This window comes from Amphibalanus amphitrite, unplaced genomic scaffold (assembly GCF_019059575.1).
Source record: "Amphibalanus amphitrite isolate SeventyFive unplaced genomic scaffold, NRLGWU_Aamphi_draft 000269F_arrow, whole genome shotgun sequence".
In the NCBI taxonomy this organism is placed as follows: Eukaryota; Metazoa; Arthropoda; class Thecostraca; order Balanomorpha; family Balanidae; genus Amphibalanus; species Amphibalanus amphitrite.
In genome coordinates, this window is record NW_024881764.1 from 585,374 (window position 1) to 606,588 (window position 21,215).

General features: G+C 45.7%; 1 protein-coding gene across 2 annotated transcripts in view; it reads right to left on the reverse strand.

The window, feature by feature from the left end:
- Positions 1–21,215, reverse strand: part of LOC122386984 (protein krasavietz-like) — a 123,764-nt gene that overhangs the window by 82,436 nt on the left and 20,113 nt on the right. For both annotated transcript variants that reach the window (XM_043376761.1, XM_043376763.1), the window contains exons 2-5: positions 15,806–15,874; positions 15,338–15,514; positions 11,198–11,307; positions 9,055–9,237 (exon numbers count right to left, since the gene is read on the reverse strand). In XM_043376761.1, the coding sequence (XP_043232696.1) occupies positions 9,055–9,237; positions 11,198–11,307; positions 15,338–15,514; positions 15,806–15,866 (531 nt within the window). In that variant the 5' untranslated portion in view covers positions 15,867–15,874. The remainder of the gene's footprint in view (positions 1–9,054; positions 9,238–11,197; positions 11,308–15,337; positions 15,515–15,805; positions 15,875–21,215) is intronic.

Genomic DNA, 21,215 nt, shown 5'->3' on the forward strand with positions numbered 1-21,215 from the left:
GTCATGAAGGCTTGCATTGACCCATACTTTCCATTTTTCAGCACCATCATTCGCCGTAGTTGACCAGGTGTTCTTCAGCTCTCCCCTGAATCCTTTGGCTTAGACCCATGGCGTATCACCCCGTGCATCGCAAGACGGTGGCACCTACCACACACAAGTTCACGATCCCCACGAACCCACATCAGCGTCCGTTCGCTTGGTGTGTGACCCTTTGACCTTTGGCCGCGACAACTGCCGGAGCACCCCTCCCTACACGCTCTCCCCCGCCCGCTCCCCTCCCTCCTTCTCGGGGTCGTGTCACGGAGGCTTGGGTTACGCTACTATCGGTCGCTGCGTAGCTCTCACCGAGCGCATGGGAATACGTAGAGTCTCTCGGTGCGGATTCAGCCAACTACCGGCGCAGTGGCGACGGTACATTCTTTTTAGACATACTGTAGGTTATTGAATAGCTGCCAAATCGCTACTAACTTAACAGCGGTAATGAATTTCTAAAGGAACTTCACTATCGAAGGCTGGAACCTACCAGCAATCAATCATTTTAATGACCAATCCGGTGCATTTGGGGGGGGCTAATTTATATTGCCGCCACTGTCGAGTTTCGAATGGGGGGCTTTAGCCCCTGCCCCCCCCCCCCATCTGGATCCGCCAGTGTTTCTTTCAGACCCAAAAACACCTTACAGACAGGCTTGAGCTGCCTACAAAGCAAAAGCTCTCCTCTTGGGGAAAGACTCCACAAGCTAGCAAAAATGTTAATGCATGGGCAATGACGAGCGTTTGGAATTTACATAGTTTGCACAATTGCGTCTTAGAAACAGATGGGATATAGAAGCTGCTACGATATGCTTCGAAAAGTTTATCCCCTGGCACATCCCATCTATTCAGGAATGGCGTCGTTTTTTTGAAAAGAAAAAATAGTGATTGGGATGTCCGTGCCAGTCTCAATTATTGAAATGGCGCCAGATACTGCCTACAACATGCTCGTGAATAGTGTCAATGTAAGCTGTCAGCTCTCAGGGAGAAACAGATGCTGCTTGTAAGCTCGTTGAGCCTAACTCTGATGCAGAAACTGCAAGCGATACCCATGCACAGGGGCGGATCCAGAAAACCTCCAAGGGAGGGGCCATTAGAAACCAGGAGGCCCCCCCCCCATAATCCCACCTGTTGGAGGCCCCATCTTCCCACTTGTTGGCCCCCCCCCCCCCAAAAAAACTGCGTCTATTGAGCTTATCTAGCTGTTCAGGCAACATCTCAACATCTGTGCAGGCTTGGAGGCCCTCTGTGCAGGTTAGGAGGCCCTGTAAAAGTGGTCATCTCTGTGAGTATAAGAGACCTCCAAGTTATGAAAAGCTTTACCAATCTTCTAAACAAAGAAATCTTCTCAGCTAGTCTTCTAAGAAATAACTAAGTGGGTAGGTTAAAAAAAAAAAACTCATCGGATTTCGGCCACTTTATTTTCAGGAGGCCCCCTTTTCAGCTTTTTAACTTTTTAACTTTTTATTTTATTTTTGAAAAAAAATCGGCTAAGGGGGGGGCCATGGCCCCCATGGCCCCCCCTTGTATCCGCGCCTGCCCATGCAAGAGCTTAACCCGCGCACCGACGGGGGTCTGCGCCAACTTAGAACCGACGGGGGGGGGCGGATGGCCGCCCCCCCCCACGAGATCTCAAGAACGAAGCAAGATAGCGACAAGCAGTAAACGGCATCGGGTACGCACGGACAAGGTCTACAATTTTTTACTAAGGTCATTTTCCGGTCAGGTCAAAGATGACGTCACAGGGGTCAAAAGTCAAAATGGCGGCGCTAGATATGGAGTTTTTCTCGAAAAACTTTCGAATTGGTCAAGCTAGGAACAAACTAAGGGCACCATTGTGATCCTCTCGTCAATCCGCATCGAACCATAGGTATATGCTGACCTCGAAAGGTCAAGGTCAAAGGTTGACCTCAGGTCACGTGACCTCGAGGTCATCATGTATATCATTCGATGCGCCTTGACGAGCTAAACACAATAATACCATCCGCGCGGCTGTATCTTGTTCCTGTAAGGAGTTATTGGCAAAAAAAAACCTTTGGTGACCTTTGATGACGCGTAGGGCAAAACAAAGACCACCGTTAGACTCCCCGTGATGAGCTGCATCGAATCAATACCCATTTTATTCAAAAATATCAACTTTGAAATTTGACCTAATTTGACCCGACCTTGACCTGACCTTCACCAGAACGTAGCGTAAGCTGGCCCCAAAGGCTGGCTGACCCACATTATCGCATTTGTCATGTAAAATGGACCATAAAACATGTATCACACGACACTTTCATATTGTGACCCCCCAGTGACCTGACCTCTGTGACCTGACCTGGGCCCAATCTTACCAAAGGCCGTGAATGCACATTCACGGCATTTGGTAACATTCATAACTATTCCACATTCATTTATTCATTCGTTCAGGCAGTATTCATAATCATTCATGCCATCAAACTCATTCGATACGATTAGCTGGACGTAAATAATAATAATACGGTTGGTATTATCGTCGGTTACTCCGGCCAGTGCTGCCACATCCCATTCATGGCATTGGTATGATTGGGCAATGGGCCCTGGGCCATTGCCCAATCATATGAAATAGCGCGAACATCCCCATTAGTGGGATCAGATGGGTTTCCAGACTTGAAGATGGGGTGAACTATAGAGTGTTTCCAATGAAAGGGGATATCGGACCTTGAGATGCAGGTGTTAATGATGTGAAGGATAACGTGACCGATAGATGGGAAAGCAGCTTTCAGCATGCGAATGCAGACGCCATCAGACGCACAGGCGGCAGAATTGCGCATATTGAAAACTGTGTGACCGAGTTCACCGAGAGAGATAGGTCTGGGCTTAAATCTACCGGTTACGACACGCGGCAAACGGCCAATTTGCTCAACAACTAGATTTTGGTCACGGATCTCTGTAGCGACGCGGGGACCCACAGAAACGAAAAAAGAATTTAAAACGTCAGCCGATACATCAGGTTGAACACTAGGTCCGTCTTTCTTACCAGCCACAACCGCCCTAATGCTTTTCCATACCTTGTTGGGACCCCGCCCACTAATCTCTCTGTGAAGTTCACCGCGTCGGTCTCGTCGCACTGCGGCCCGGACAGTTCGGTTTAAGTCTTTGTAAACCTCCGACTTTCTACCGAACTGCTGTAACGCGGTACGACGTTGATCCATGATTTTAAGTGTGGCGGGGGTAACTGGTGGTGCTGTAGGAATACGGATGGTAATATTCTTTATAGGTGCGTGATCATCAAAAATCGGCAGAAATTCGGTCAGGAAAGCATCCCACTGGTCACTTACGTTCGTGACACTAAACACGCCCTCCCAATCGGCAAACATCAGGTCAGAGTTCAGGGCATCGACATCTATACGGTTGATCGAGCGGGATTGAACAACTGTAGGATTTGTACGTTGTTTCGGAACGTTGATAGACACACGAAGAAGTTTGTGTCGGCTGAAGTGGCAAAAGGGTGCAGAGCAATCACGCACAAGCTCTCTATTTTTAACCATACAGACGTCTAGCAACGAGCCGGAAGTGTACGTTGGAACTGTTACAAGCTGCTCAAGAGAATAATTCGATAAAAAGTCACTGAGGTGTACACGCGCACGAAAACTCTCCTCCTTCAGCATATCACAGTTTAAATCGCCACAGATCATAAATGGAATCTTGGGAAAATCAATTAATACACGCTGTAACTGCGTCTCGAGGTCCGAAAAGTCCGCTCGCAGAGCGGCATCGGTCTGTCGGGGCGGCCGGTACACAGAGCATACAATTAAAGGAAAAGGCCCACCTTCAACATGGGGATTGAAACTGAGATAGCCATCTTGTAGCCCGTGTCCGAAAACCTCTCTGTCTACCTCCTTACGGCCGATTTCGGCCTCCATTCGTAGTTATCGGCAATTTAAAAAAAATACGCCAGGAATGCGTCCTTATCCCAGGAATGCGTTCTTATCCGACAATACAGCCACCCGCGGCGAGGCTTTGGTTTTTTACCAATCAGCTCCAACCAGCTCAGCTTTAACCAATCAGCTTATCTGACACAATCCGACGAGTCTGTCTTCTGAACGCTGATTGGCTTGAGTGTGACGTCATCGCTATGCCATCATACAGTAGGTGCCGTAGAGAGTATCAACATAGTACCAATATGTTAACCCGCGCCGTGCTGGTGGCCTGAACTTTCCGCCGAGTGCTGCGGGGGGGGCGTTTTCACGCCCCCCCATCTAACTCGGCTCCTGGGCCACGTAGCGACACGCGGTAAGCGGCAATCGAAAGAGCGTCAAAAATAAGGACGAAAACACTTCGGTCATTTTTTGGGTCAGGTCAAAGGTCAGGTCACCAGAGGTCACCAAAGGTAAAATGTTGACTATTTCAACATTTTGGAAACTGCCAACGGCTATCTCGGGAACCGATAGAGCTACAGCGCCGCGGAAAAGCGCATTCGATAGCCCTTTTACAGACCTTTCTGAGTAATGTTCTCAGATTTGACCTCAGGTCAACGGTTTAGCCTCCAGAGGGCAAAAACTCCAAAAATAGCCGTTTTTACGAAAAACGTTTTTTCGTCAATAACTTTTGACTCATAAGCGCCATGACATTACTTTTGCCAGCATCGTGTTCCTCTCGTCGAGACGCGTCGAATGAACTATTTGTTGACCTTGAAAGGTCATTTTGAAAATTTGACCTCAGGTCAAGGTCATGACCTGACCGAAAAGGGTCATGTTGCATATCAGTCGATCCGTATCGTCGAGCTGAACACATCTGACGTGTTTTCACCGCTCTAGCACGTCTCTATCAAAAGTTATAGCCAAAAAACTGCTGGCGACCGTTCATGACCTGAGATGACCTCAGGGGCACACAGAGGGGTCACAGGTGCATTTTTCCTATTCAGTGTGTCATGTTTACCTATGAACCGATGTTTGAGAGCGTTTTGAACGATATTCGTCCAAAAGAGGCGCATTTCAATTTTCTCCCATTGACTTATAATGGAGAGGTCGCAAAATTGACCTGACCTTAGGTCACAGATATCAAAAATCCGAGATATACATTTTATACATACTGTTACTCATATCAATCGCTGAAAGTTTCAAAGTGATCGTTCAGTCGGTGTAGCTATAGCGAGCCTTTGAACTTTTTCTGAGGTAAGGTCACTTGACGTGACCTGGTGACCTGACCTTGAACGGCCTAGGTCTGAAATTTTCACAACATGTGCGGAAATGATGTAGGAACACGTGTACCAAAAACGGCGGCGCTGCGCGCCGCCGTTTTTGAGATATTCGCGAAAAAACTGAGGGGGGGCGTAAAAACGCCCCCCCCCCAGCACGGCGCGGGTTAAATAGTTTTAAATACTTTTTCGCGAATTGTGCACTTCTGGCACCAGTTTTAAAAAGAAAATGAAAAATAATAATGTCAAAATGAAAAACAACGACATCTTCATATTTCACGAAGGTGGCCCTTTTCCTTTAAAGGGAGATTATGAACTTTTCCCACTTTATTGGAGTTGGGACCATTTTTTAGTAGAAAATGTATAAATGTAATGTAAATTCATTGCATTTTGCCGAAATCACAAAATTACCATGTTTTTTCCAAGTTGAAGTAGCTCAAGCGCTCCGCGCTTGGTAGTGATGGGTGAGCAAGTACTTGCAGGTTTAAGTAAAATTCGGTGAGTAAAAATTAAATAGTATTTGAAAATTTTATTTTAATTGATTGCTGCCTTTATGGTCGATTCGTGAATAAAAGATTTTCTTATACATTTGTTTTTTGGAGGTGTACGAATGCTTTTAATTATTAGGTACCGGACAATACATAATTTAGTTGCAGCAGTTCTCATTTTAAATAAGGAGCGAATGAGAGCACAGTCTTGCTCTTTATTTTCGGAAGAATTTGGTTTAAGTTATTTCATTAGTCAGTATGTCAAAAGATTCTTTTCATATATTGATACAAATACATTACCTTTCTTAGAATACCAGTGAGTCGAAATACATGTGTACCGGATGACATAAATTTCGTAGCTGCGTTCCATCTGATTTGAATGGCCACAGTACCTACACACGTTGGTTGTAGGGTACTATGCACCTACAATCAACGCCCTACACACGACACTGACAACTAAGCTAACAACATAAATAAACGGTAACATAAACAAAAACCCAAGCGTCGCTGTTTGAAACAAAAGCGCCATACACTGCGACTTTTTTATAGGGAAGGACAACGCATTTCGGTGGGTGTTGCAAGTACTGCAAGTACTGCTTCTTTTTTGCAAAAATAGAAATCATTTTTCACAGACGAAAATGTGCTAGGAAATTTTCATATTTTATAGAAACCACAGTAAAAATGGCATGGATGTCGAATAAATTTTATTAAAGAAAAAAGGAAGCTCATTATCTCCCTATAACTGGCGATTTCGTTCGAGCTTGAACAACATCCACCGAGTTTCCAAGAGCCTGCCGGGGTGCGAGGATGTGCTCGGTTTGATGGTCACAGTTTTCATTTCCGTTTTTAACCGTACGGCGACCCCGCCGTAGCCGCTGCCGTCTGGTCGGTCAACTCGGCTGAGAGTAGCCGGGAATCACGAGAGGTCGATTTGGAGTAGAAGGGCGCAGTCAGGTCTCGGCCAGGAGGCAGGCGTCGAAATCGTGACGGTTTAGTTCTTCGGTGAGTTCTAGTAGTTTTGGCTTCAGGATTTGAATGTTCAAAACGCCGACCAAAAGACCGGTGTTTGCTGTCTTTTAGTGATGTAACTACATGGCGTTTTCAGTCAAAAAGTGGTAAATGTTTAAAAAAATCGCCAAAAATCAAGGTTTAAAGCAAATTGCAAATTAAGAACATGAATAGACGCAGCTCAACGAGTTCTTTAAAATGGCTATCTCGGATTTTCCATAAAATGCGTTTTTCACCCCTAAGAATTCAAAAATCTATATTTTTTGGAAAACAGCTAATAAAATTAAAAAATTTGAGAATTTCCAAAAAAAACGGAATATATGTTATAGAGCTCTATTAGAACATAAGATGTCCCAAATGTCAACTTTCTATCTTGATTTTAAACCCCCAAATTGTAAAAAAATAGATCCAACATGCATAGGGCATGGTGACGTCATAAAGCATTTTCGTGAATTAGAGGCACTTCTGAACATCGCATGAGAAAACAAATGGCACCACTAGATTCCTGGGACAAAGCTCGTCTAGAAAAGTGCATTTTTATGTCAAAAATAAAAAGTTGAAAAATTGACTTATTTCATGGCCCTCGTTTAGTTATGTATGGTATAAACGATTTTTTATGCTTTCAATGCACACTTATCACCAGCACAGTGACTTGGGTCACATATAACTATTACCATCGGATTCGGCGTGAAAAGTAAGCCATAAAACATGTGTCGCACGCCCATTTTTTTTTTATTTTTTTTTATTTTTTTTTTTTTTCTACACCGCCACCCATTAACAGGTGACCAGGAGTGCCCCCTCCCTCTATCCCAGCGACACACAGAACCTTACGTTAACACCAGAAAACTTAATATGACAAGTCGCGGCACTCCCTGCTAAGAGTAAGGAAAAAAACAAAAGAAGGCGAATATCAGAGGAGTAAGCATGCTGTTAATAGATGGTATAAAAGAAGCAAAGTAGTCACAACTGCAAACAGTTAGTGACTGCCCTCCTACATCCCTGAAACGCCCACTGATGCTCACTCACACAGGGGAATGTTAGTGGGAGGAAGACAACTGAGGGGGATACAGTCATACATACATAGTGGATTGTTGTAGGTAACATCTCTGGTCAAATTCAGGCAGGGTCATTTACTGAGCCTCTGTAGGGCCGTCCAACTAAGCAAGGCTTGTTGTCAGACGGCCCCCAGAGGCCAGTTCCGAAGTGGCTGGTGTAGAAATTAGGACAGGTAAGGCAATAAAGCAATAAAGGCAACATAACGAGACTGGCAGGCGATATCAAAAGAAGCAAAAAAAACAAGCAAAAAACAAAAACAAAAACAAAGAACACAAAAAATCACATACACACAATGGAAAAGGGGTAACCGAAAAGGAAGGACGGGTAACAGAACTAGCTACTCGATAATAAAGATGTTTTTTGTGTGTATAAAACGTACATACTAATATACATGGAACATATATTGATGAGAAACACTGTATTCAATGAATCAACCATACTGGCTCAGGAAGAAACTTTTGGAGATGTTTTTGATAACGGATTTCGAAGTTGGCACCGTAGAAAGTCTAGGAAATAAAGGTACCATAATTCTGTTCCAAATTCTAGGCCCAGCCCATGATAAAGTATGAGTCCCATGTAGCAGAAAGTGAAAACCGTGACCTTTCGTGACCTGACCTGACCTTGACCCGAACTTAGTATGACCCCTATACGCACATGGTACCTTCGCTAGGTCTTTGAGGTCATTTTTGGTGAGCTTCGAGCAGCAGCTATCGATTCCGCTGTCCGTAGCCCTAATCATGCAAAACCCCAGAATTCGACCTTTGACCTGACTTTGACCCGAAAGTTGACCTCAATCTTAAAATCTTAATAGTGCTTTGGGAAGGTCTCGTAGAGACCTTTCGAACGCCGCCTCGCGGGGCTCGACACGACCATTGGTTCTCGAGATAACAGGGGGGGGGGGTCGGATCCGACCCCCCCCCCCCGGCTGTCGTGGGTACGGAAATAGCCCAGGCGGTGCCGGGTTAAGATCTTTTTAAAAATAGATTTTGTTCTTAACAATTTTCCATCCACCCCACGTATCTCATCCCACACCTGAAATATAATATTTGGTCTTCGCGGCCTTCCATGTGGTCTCCAGTAACTTCGGACTCGTGGTTACGCGCCTGGACCGAAGGTCCCTCGTGAAAAGATTAATTACCACACTCGTCCTGATAATTTTTCATCTTCCCGGCAGACCCATGCATCATTATAAATATCTTCCACTCGGAGTCATGAAGAATCATCTATATCATTTGTAGGTAACCACAATCCATTTACTGATACATAAATGAACTATTTGAAAACTGAGCGTGGTAGTGTGTATCAGCTCACCTTGAGCATCAGTTGGAGCACGCTGGGCGGCAGGTGGCCATCAGATATCCACAGTACCATCATGCGCGACAGGCGCGTCCGGTTCTGCTCGCTGAAGCCGTGCATGAACGAGATGATCTTGCCGATCTCCTCCTTGAACATTTTCTCTAGGTACTTGTAGCGTCGAATCAGCTTGGTGAAGACCTTCGGCCGAGGGGAACAGCAAACGTCACCAGACATGTCGCATACCTCGCGTACGGGCAAAATAAGAGAGGGCTGATAGTGCTGTCCGCATGGTATATATGAGAGTAAAGGAAAGAAAATATTTTATAAGAACAGAGGTGAATGTATAATACTGTTAGCGGCTAGTTGCGCGGCCCAGCGGCCCTGTTTCGCTGCACTACTAGTTCACCCAGGACACGGAGCGCTGCAGCGGCCGGCAGCGGCGCCCGTCAGACGCCAGTCAAACACAACACTAGCTAACGGGGTCCGAACACACATCACCCAGCTACATAGCAGCAACTACATCCATATGCAGTGTACAGTCTGTCTTAAAAGTACCGCACAAAGTAACGGCGGATCCGTCAAGCCTGACCGAGGAAGGGCCTGCTAAATTTGACTTGAGTCACCGAAGCAATTGACATCCACGTCCATTCCCCAGGTCAATTGGTTCAGTGACTTTCAAATTATAGCAGGCCATTCCTCGGTCAGGCTTGATGGATCCACCGTTACTTTGCGCGGTACTTTTAACCCTCGCCCCGCTGGGGGGAGGGTAATTTGCCCCCCCCCCCCCGTGGTGTTTCCTAAATAGCAAGAAAACGGCGGCGCGCAGTGCCGCCAAATTTTCAGTACCTTCCCGGGCATCAATTTGACACCTCCACACAAAATTTCAAGTCTTAGGTCATCTTAGGTCAGGAGTTATTGAGGTCAAACTGAGGTCATTTTCGAGCAAAAAAAAAACATGAAATCTTGAAGCGCTCACAAAAGCTACAGTTACCAAACAATTTCAAAGTTCTTTAAATGGTTATGTAGACAAAAGGCGGCGCTACAAAACTGTTATCTCGGATATTTAAAATTTCGGGATTTTGACCCCCAAAAATTAAAAAATGATTTTTTTTTTTAGAAAAACGCAAAAAAAAAACAAAAATTTTCCGAATTTTGAAAAAAAAAAACGGAATAAATGTGATAATCGCTGCACTCTTCTATATACATACCAAATTTTAGATTGATACCTCCTTTTTGGCCAAGTTATAGCAAAAAAAAAACTGTTCAAAATTAATGACGTCAAATTTTTAACTCAATTTTTAGCAATTCTAGACCACGTAGCGCAAAACAAAGACCACCATTGAACTCCCCGTGATGAGCTGCATCGAATCGATACCCATTTTATGCAAAATATCAACTTTGAAATTTGATCTAATTTCACCTGACCTTTACCAGAACATAATCTAAACTGACCTCAAAGGCTGCCTGACCCACATAATCGTATTTGGCATATAAAATGGACCATAAAACATGCATCACATGCAGGGCTGCGGAGTCGGAGTCGGAGTCGGAGTCGGAGTCGGTCGGAGTCGACAGTTGTGACCGGAGTCGGAGTCGGAGTCGGAGTCGATTTTAGAAACCCGAGCCGGAGTCGGAGTCGGAGTCACCGAAAATCTGTCGATTCCGCAGCCCTGCTAGGTCTGCGGAGTCGGAGTCGGGAGTTGGAGTCGGTCGGAGTCGACAATTCTGCCCGGAGTCGGAGTCGGAGCTGGTTTTTGAAAGCCGGAGTCGGAGTCGGAGTCGGAGTCGCCGAAAATTCATCGACTCCGCAGCCCTGAATTCACATGATATTTTCATATTGTGACCCTCAGTGACCTGACCTCTGACCTGACCTGGTATCAGTGACCTCAAATAGCAAAATATGTGTTTGACGAACATTCCCTGTTGGGGATATCCAACACCGTTTGTCGCTTGTCGCTATGTTGCGTGGTTCTCGAGATCTTAGGGAGGGGGGGGGCAAATTGCCCCCCCCCCCCCCAGCAGTTGCTCGGCAGACCCCAACGGGGTGCGGGTTGAGAAAGACTGTACATACGAGTCTCGTACTACATATGCATTATGCAACAGCTAGGTTTAAGCTGGGAAGTGCGCCAGTGTCGAGAGGCGGGCGCAGCCGACTAACCTGTGCCCACTTGGTGAGCGCCGCCAGCTCGCTGTCCGACTCGAACACGCATAGCTCGGTGCGGTACGGTTTGCCCTCGTCGGCCTCCTGGAGCAGCGAGCCGCCAGGCGCTGCAACACACGACACCCGTCACTCGTCCGCCCGCTGCAGCCGGCGCCCATAATGGAGCCGACAACTACAAAGGCTGTGTGGCCGCCCGTCCCGGCAGCACTCGGCCACGGCGGCACGTCAACATCAGAGCCGCCGAGCCGAGCCGGCCGCATTATGGGTCGGCACACGTTACGGCGCATCCCCGGCTACGGAGAGCCAGAGTGTCCCGGCCCATCCCAGCGCGGCCGCCCCACCCCGCTGGCTCCCACCGCCAATCAGCGCGCCTCTGGCAGTAATGCCAGTTTTTATGTCAAGGTGCAGAAAAGGGACTTAAAGGTAGAATTGTAAACTAAACGTAAAATTGCAATCGGCCAGGGTCATTACAGGGGCATTCCACGATAGATCGACCAAAATTTTATCAGATTTACACCCGACCATTTTTGATTTTGATGAAATCTTGTCTACAGGGTTCTCTTATGCCCTGAAGTCAATGGTGACAACGCCAGACCCCTACGGTCAGCGGTTTAGGAGATATAGCCCCGGGCATTTTGACGAGGTCACTCTGCAGAGTGATTTTTGAAGTGCTATATCTCCTAAAGGAATGAAGGAAATATCAATATCTGCTCTGAAATATCAATATAAATATCAATATCAATAATTATCAATATCTGCACGCTGCACACCGTTCAGTTGACAATTCGCCTCTCTTCAATTAACAGAACGTCTATCATCTTCGCTCAATAAAAACTCTACCAAACCTTACTTAATCTGTTATAGTGGTGCCAATCGGAACCTGGGCCCAATCTTACCAAATGCCGTGAATGCGCATTCACGGCATTTGGTAACATTCAGAACTATTCCACATTCACTTATTCATTCGTTCTGGCGACATTCATAATCATTCATGCTATCAAAATCATTGGACAAGATTACCTGGAGGTAAATAAAAAGGACATCTTTGATATCAGTGCCGTAAACTCCGGCCAGTGCTGCCAAATCCTATTCACGGCATTGGTAAGATTGGGCCCTGGACATTCGGAAATCCTATTCTTTATAATGTCCAATTCGGAATTGATTGTACAAGGGTATAGTAGTCTGGACAGCATTGGACGATGGCCTGCCACAAGCATTTTTGTCAAGTAATCGTGAGTAGCATTGATTGGCGAATGGAAAGCTTGTTAAGCTCTCAATATAATGAACACTTTTCGGCTGGCAAAATTACACGATAAGCAATATAAATGACGGTTTTGAATGTTGATATCTTCATAATTTTCGGACATATTTGGACAAATAGTTGACTTTAACATTTTGGACGGAAAATCAATGAAAATGCCGGACATTAGACGGATATTAGACGTAAATTTTCTAAAACTGGAATCACTTATCTGCTACTGCTTTGGGTCGAAAATATTGACAAAAAAGCTGGGAGCGTTGTTTTTTTCGGAGCTTTCCCTGTCTTCATTGAAATTATCACACTATGTTCAAATTACCTAAAGTTATTCGCACGCTTATTCACTAAAGCTATTCACACGCTACCCCACGCTAAAAGTTATTTTGCCATTTTTGAAAACAGGGTTCAAAAGCGAATTTCTTGGATTGAAGGCACTGATTAGGTCATTGTACAACAAAAGCCGTTGCGTATCAGGCGCTAGCAATGCAAGATTTTGCGCTGCAATGAAGTTGCAACGACGTGTTGTTAGGCCTTTATCCTTGCGAAATTGATTTTTCACACTGCGCGTCAGCATCTTCATTTCCTGAAACTTTAAACCCCGTTCATATGGTAGCCCTTTTAGTTACGATAATTTCTCTCATTGGTCTTATTGTCATGCCACTTATGGATTTTCCGTAATTTTGTGTTATTCACACTATGTTCAAATTGCCCCACATGTTCAAATTACCCCATCCTTACCCTATAGTTCAACGCTGCAAATTCTGTTGTGTTGGATGTTGGCTAACTTCACGGACATCTTTTAAGGCCAAATACGAGAGTGTGGCACGTGTTTACCATGGATTAGGTATTCCTGGATGGGACAATCCGCCGATTTTCCGACCACGCACGACGCCGAGGGCGTAGGCGCCATTTAGCATTGCGTGCTATGGGCGGATCGTGATTCGTCTCTAATGGTTCCGTATGCAGGGGCGTAGCCAAGGGGGGGGGCCATAGGGGCCATGACCCCCCCCCCCCCCTGGAGCCCAAAAGTGCCCCCATCCCGGTGTCACCGCGATGGGGGCCTTTCGTACGGTAAGGGGCACAATAAAAGTAGCGTAAGGGCCCCTCGGGGCACTCCACTGGGTTCGCGGGGGCCTTTCGGGCCTGAGACCTTGCCGCTAGGGCCCTCTGGGCTCTCTTCATTGGTTATAAAAGGGCCCTTCCAGCCTGAGGCTTTGCCACTGGGCCCCTCGGGGCCCTCTCCATTGGGTTCGCAGGGGCCCTTCGTAATTTTAAGGTAGTTAAGCAAATAACTACGTCATGAAATTAACAAAATGTTGGCCCCTTCGCTCACATGGACCCCTTTCGGTCTGATTGGCCCCCCTGAGGAAAATCCTGGCTACGCGCCTGGCCCTGTCAGGCGTTCAGGGGCCACTTGGGGTCCTTAATATGCTCAGAGTTTTCCTGTAGATCAGAGGACCCGTCATGCTTGCTCAGGGGCCTCATCATGCACTTAAGGGCCCTGTCGTGTGCTCAGAGAGCCTTTCTGTGGCTTAGAGGGCCCCGTGAAGCGATCAGGGGCCCCTCCATGCGCTCAAGGGGCCCTGTCGTGTATTCAGAGGGTTTTTCTGTTGCTTAGAGTGCCCTCGTCAAGTTATCAGGGGCCCCGTCAACCGAAGTTAAGACCTTGCCACTGGGGCCCCTCTGTGCCCTTTCCATTGGTTGTAGAAGGGCCATTTCGGCCTGAGACCCTGCCACTGGGCCCCTCGGGGCCCTCCATTGAGTTCGCAGGAGCCCTTCAAGCCTGAGACCTTGCCGCTAGGGCCCCTCTGGGCCCTCTTCATTGGTTGTAAAAGGGCCCTTCGGGCCTTAAGTTTTGCCACTGGGCCCCTCGGAGCCCCTTTCCATTGTGTTCGCAGGGGCCCTTCGGTTCTCTCAGTTCTAACATTTATTTTTTTTTAAATAATTTTTATTTATTTATTTGGGCCCTCATCAAAAAATAGTGGATGAAATCCGATGACTTTTTGGATTTTGAGGGCGTTTACCTTGGGCCCCTGTAAAGTTTGGCCCCTCCTAGAGGAAATCCTGGCTACGCCCCTGTCCGTATGTGATAGTGACTAAATGGAGCCATAATAATTATTAGAAAAAAAAAACTAAAAATATGTTTAAGAAGTCTGAAATCGTGTCTTATGAACTAAAGCTCGCTAATTTCGCTTTCCCTTACCGCGTTTTTAGCACGCATGCCGATGCGGCGGCCGCCAGTGCACTCGCCACCGATGTTTCGGCGCTCCGCCACCAGGGCGGCCGCTTGGTCGCCGGCGCTAGTGTTGGGGAATAGGGAGTGTCCTATCCAGGAATCCTTCATCCATGTGTTTACCTTATCATAGCATAAAAATAGCTTGTATTATGAATGTCTCACGCAAGTCATTTATGTCTTCACAAATAGCTACCATATCGCTACTATATTACGTGACGTCATCTGGGCTATAAAAATCCTTTAGTGAACTAAACTTTATTAGCAAAGTAATCTTGCTGTACCCTGCCAGACCTCCGAAGCGCGGGTCTAACATTGTGTATGCGCACTTAAAGAAGCTATTTAATCACCAAAACGAGGACAATTGACTCAAGTACTATGATTGATTAACTATGGACAATTTTTCGATTGAGGGGCATGCAAAGTTGAAATTTCCAGCCCATTGTTATTAGATGTGCACTATTCAGGCGTTGGGACGGGCCACGGCGCGGCGGCGCCTTCTCAGCCGGTCCGCCCGCCCAGCGCCTTCTCAGCCGGTCGGCCCGCCCAGCGCCTTCTCAGCCGGTCGGCCCGCCCAGCGCCTTCTCAGCCGGTCCGCCCGCCCAGCGCCTTCTCGGCCGGTCCGCCCGCCCAGCCGCTCACCCACCGAGAATGCCGCCCGCGATGAGCACGTCGAACAGCGTTTCGCCATAGTGTTTGTAGTCGAGCTTGTTTCCGGCCGTGTCCAGGTACTTGCTGAGAGCGTCTAGGTCGTCGCCGGACTCGGCGAAGCCGCGCAGCAGGCTGTCCCGGAAGGCCACCGGGTCGTGCTTAACCTTCTCATCTGGCCAGTCGCATGGAACAGGACGGCACAGCAGGGCATGCGGTAACAACGCGCCACCAACAAACCATAACCAGCAATAAACACAACTTGTATAAAATAATTGATAATGACAAGAAAGATACGAGGCAATAGTTAATTTGCAAATTACAATATTCCAAATTATTCCATGTAACTAAAACGATCAATTCAAATAGAGAGAACATGTGATACCCCTTCCTCTTCATATCAGCAGTTTCAAGCAATATGCACAATTTAAAAGGGAAATATAAAATGTATGAAAATAGCCCTCACCTCTTTTTCTGGTCTTGATGCGCTGACCTTGAATCACTGGTTTCTGTATTTTAGTACTCATGCAATGTCCTATGGAGAAAAACAAGCGTTAGTCAATCGGCTATCTGTAGTGACAATCTCAACAGATTAAAACAACTTGTCGATGGGTAGACATCGGCCACAGGTTCAAAGGTCATAGAGGCTAGCGAGGCTAGGGTCATAGAATTTTCAGCGAAAGTGTCAAATTGATTATTTTGGGAATACCAATAGTTTTGTCACGATAAGCCACTTTTTACGCGAGTCATTTGTGAAAGGCTGATGGGTGGGTCAATCCGACCCCCAATAAGTGCGAGGCTTTAGCTCTCAAACGCTGAAAACAAACAGCTGCTCTAATTTGTGTTATGAGGTTATCGGTGGAGCCAACAAATAACTAAATGCATTCCTCTAAAAGACCGAACACGTTTGTGTTTATTAGTTGAATTGTTCTCATATTCTGATGAAGGTGCAAGTCGAAATACCGGGTGATCATTTTTGAATGATACAAAAACATTTGTTAATATCAGCCATGTGTTAAGCTGGATAGTTAAACCAAACACACCCATCGAACACGTACGGTGGGACATTTTATCTGGAACACACAGTCAGTCATTAATGTCAATAGCCAGCTTAGAGGAGGTGCCCAAAGTATGCTCCCTCGCGGACCGCCGACCAGCTGAGCTCCGCTCCATGCCGGGTTTTTCTGACCATTTTCTGCTGATTATCGCCGTCCCATGCTCCGGGTAAAGTCTCCTTCTACCACTATTATGTAGATGTGCAATTGTCTTCGGCTCACATCTGACCACACCTGTCATTAGGTGAGGCCAGACACTCAAGTACAGTCACGAGAAGTCCGGGCTGTAAGACGGGCGGTCGTGCTCGCTTATTCGCAAGCTGCAGGCTTGCCAGCTTTGGGACACGGGAACTCAATGACAGGAGCGGATGTTTATTTGTTTATTTGTTTATTTCTCCAAAAACATGTGTGGAGAAGCACACTCTTGTTGAAAAGAGTGTCGGAGACGCGTGAATTAGTCACACAAAGCCGGCCAAACGACAGGTTACAACATTCTCTAGAAGGCCGTACCGTCCCCGGGTCCGCCAAACCAGTGCACTCGAACGCACTTCCATCAACAATGTCCACTTCGGAATTTTTGTTATTCTTAGTGTCTCCGTGCACTCCAAGATCCTTTGCAGGTTCCAGGAAGCCCGTATAACCGTGCTATTGCCTTTGCACATGCGCCATGAACTAAAATTTGTTGTGTTGCAAAGCCATCCAGCTGAGATATTGCATCGTTACACTAAGATGTCCAAAAAGGGTATGCTATAAAACGGATGATATTTACCGTACCTTAGGACGGACTTGGACAATGTTGATAAAAAACAAAATGTCCAAATGTCCCTCATGTAAACCAGCACGTGAAATCAAAATATCTTTTCCTATCTTTGCACGTGGCGACTTCCTTTTTGTATCATTCAAAAATGATCACCCGGTATATTAACCCTCGCCCCCTCCCCCCCAAGGTTTTTCGCAAATAACGTAAAAACGGCAACGCGTAACGCCGCCAAATTTGACATACCCTCTGGGGCAACCTTTCCGCACCTATCCTGAAAATTTCAAGTCCCAGTCTTTTCAGGTCAGGTCACCAGGTCACAAAAACCGGTACAAGGTCAGGGGAAAATTGGACTTATAGTTTAGCCGCAACTGAATGACGGAGTTATTCGTTGATAGCGTGGGTGTTATGGCACGTAGCGCTACCAAATTTCAGACACAACTTGGGGCATCTATTTGACACATGACCTGGGAAATTTAGATTTCAGTGATCTGAGGTCAAGTCACAAGGTCACAAAAACCGGTACATAGTCAAAATGGCACTAGAAGTGCACTATTTTGTTAATGGGAACTAGAGTTCTTCATCGATTTGATTCAAACTTGTCGGATATGCTTAGGTCACCAAGTGGCATCATATGCATCCCAGTTTTTTCAAATTCGGTTGACCTGAGGTCATCTCGAGGTCATGACAATTTTAAAGGAAATATGCCCGAATTGTAAAGATATGAGATCTGTGCTTTCTTTTAAAGGTAGTGTGCCACCTTTGAAAGATTTCCCATTTTATTTTTCCTAGGATAAGAAGCTTCTGTTTTTACCTAATATCGCAAAAAAAAATCAAAAATGGGCCTGGAATAGTGCCTTTTTCGCCTAAAAGTTTATCGGTTTTTCGATATGTATAACAACTGTAGTGGGCTGACCTGCAAACAGGCGTCGGCAACAATCGCGAATGCGGCGCACATGTGACAATAAGCAAAGGTCATTATAGAGTTACGACGTACGGGAATGAGCTATCAGCTGTCTAATCGTAGACAACACAATGTCGAGCCTTAAACTGTAAGCCTGTATTGGTATTGTTTCTTTTATTTGGCTGTCGAACATTATTTATGGTTTGAAATATGATTTTATGTAAAATAATTGATATGAAAAAGCCGTCTCTTAAGTTATGACCCCATTTCACCACACGCAAGTGGCAGAAATGACAATGATCAGCTGACGCATTTTTCTTGGCCGAAGTCAGAGCGCGCGCGTATTTACAAATTGCAACCGAGCTCCGCCGTGGGGTAAGGTGGGCAGGGGTTTTCGCACTACGGCTGCCGCGGTTGAACTACCGTCTGTGGTAGGAACTTCAGGATGCTGGCGCGTTTCATACGAAATCTGGCGCAATGTTTGTTTGCCTCTGAACTTGTATTGTTATTTGCTGCGAACTCTTTGAAGTCAGAAGTGGGAGTGTTTCAACAACAATTTGTGGATTGTTTGAGTTTCTTGATATAAAAATTGAATGAAACATTGTGTGGAAACTGCAAATACTGATATAGTGATATAATCATTTGCTTAGTTTGGAAATGATACACATTTTGTAGAGGTTTGTCTGGCAAATGGTGTAACAAACTTCAAGCCTATCATGATCTGAAGCTGTTGTAACAAATCAAAATTGCTTTTATGTTCCATAGTACCCTGTTGGAAAGACTGGAGTATGGTTCAAGATGATGTGTAAAATTCAAGATTTGTGCAAAAGCTTATGACTGAAGAGCGAAAACAGTTCTATATGATGGCTCAATCAAACGTGGAAATGGACGACAAAAGTAGAGTTTCAACATTCTGGCATGTGAGAATAGCTTCAGAACTTCATAGTTCTCGTAGTATTGCATTCTTCTTATGTACAGTTCTAGGTTTTGTTGGGTATTTCAATTTCAATGTGTCAGTTGAGATATAGGGGGGTTGCGGACAAAATTTAGAATCATCGCATGGTAGATAGGTACTTGTTCGGTAAAAAGGTATGTGATTAATGCCATGAGAAGGTTTTTTATGATTTAATATATGGTCATTGTTGTACCTACAAAAATGCAAGCTTGCTAGCACCTAGTTTTTGAATCAAATCGAAAGTATTTGCTGTGAATGTAAATATGTACCTGCAAAGTATGTCAATAAATTTGTGTGATGTTGACCAGAGAGCTGTTGCTGTATCATCTGGGCATTTATGTTGCTTCTTACATTAGGTGTTAAGCATAGTAATTATGGATGAACTTTGTGCCAATAGCTTCAATGCACAGTGTATGTAGCATGTCTACAACCCTCACTGATCCTGCTATAGCTATAGGCATTTGGCACCAGCAAGACCAAGGGCATGAACTTCACAGTTGCACAACCCTTTGTCATGTACCACCAGTCACTTTTTTCCTTAAGGTGCACATAGCAGTGTACACAATAATGTGCAGAGGGCCTACACAAAAACAATATGATTAGTGTGCACTATGATGCCAGATGCACAGCATTGTACCCTGATTATTTGAATATTCTGATCACTCAACAGTCAGGAGACCATTTTTGAATGTCTCATTTATTATACATCACTTGTCAAACAAGAGCATGATGACACACTTTTTGACAAGCAATCATGGTAATATTCCAAAACCAGTAAAACGCCTTTTGGGCAACCAACGGAGCGAGCGAGAGGACGGGCCTTGCACGTGCGAAATTGCGAGGGGGTACCTCCAACTAACTTGTGCACTGCACCCTACTAACCGGTCTTTAGCGATGTGCCAAATTTCAGCGCAATCGGCCTAGCCGTTCTCGAGATCTGGAAGCGGCACACTGCACGTGCGCACGTGCAAGCGGGGTCCAAACTGACTTTTGCACGGCACCCTACTAACTGGTCCCCAACCGTGTACCAAATTTGAGCGCAATCGGCCCAGCCGTTCTCGAGATCTGAGAGCGCCCCCTGCACGTGCGCAGGTGCTGTAGCACCCCAACCTGAACACATGCAGATGAATTATCTGATGGAGACCTAACTGTGTACCGAGTTTCAATTCAATCGGCCCAACCGTTGTGCCGTTATTGAGGTTGCAATTTTGGGGTTCTTAAAAAATGTCCAACTTTACCACGCGCCACGTGCGGTGGTTGGCAAGAACGCATGGTGGCCATCACACCACAGAACTTTTACGTCCAAGTGACATTCAGTAAAGAAGACCGCTTGTCAATCGGATGTCCCGTTCCTAAGATATTAGCTTTTGAAGAGCGTCCCCACGGCCGGCCACTCATACTCAGGATTTTCCCTTAATTCAGTATGAGACTCCGCTCGCTTCGCTCGCTCCGTAATAAGTTGGACACCTCCCTGGGCGTCATTTTTTCAGGAAGGTACCTCTGCAGGTGTTGTGGTAGCTTAGGTTGAATTGGGTTAAGTTAGGTGAAGTAAGGCGGTTAGGAGCAGGTCAGACCGTAAGGCCTGGTCAGCCGTCAGGCTGATTTTAATCTTTCATTCTAATTTGACATAGATACCTATTACCTATATTTTTGCTCCAGACTGAACTTCATTAGGTAGTGAGTTGATTTAGTTTTATTTTTTATCTGTCTTGTTTTGTGTTTTTGTCCCTTATGTTTTGCCCCATGGGCAAGGGTGGAGCTTTTCCAGGGAAGGTGGTGGGGCAAAAAGCCGTCAAACCTGCAATGCTCGATTGTTAAGTTAGATTATGTGCAACACTGAATCAATTCTTTTAATTACCGAACTAACATTTTGAATTACACAGACATTTCAAAGCTCCTCAATGCGAACAACATAGTGGTTTGCTAAGCAACGGAGTTCTACAAATAAGCAAAAGTTGGAGGGGCAGAACGCTATTTTTTCTCTCTGACAGCTTCGTAACGTGTTACGAAGGCACCAAAACTACTTCAGTACAGGGTGTAACGAAATTATCCGGACATCTATTTTTTTCGCCATATCTGTATGCACAGTTTCCTAATCCTTTCTGACGCTAGAAGTGGGAATATTGGATGAATAAGTGCCTCTGTTATCGGTCGGTTTTCAACTCAGCAGTGACCTGACCTTGTCATGTGACTACTGTTGCTCTG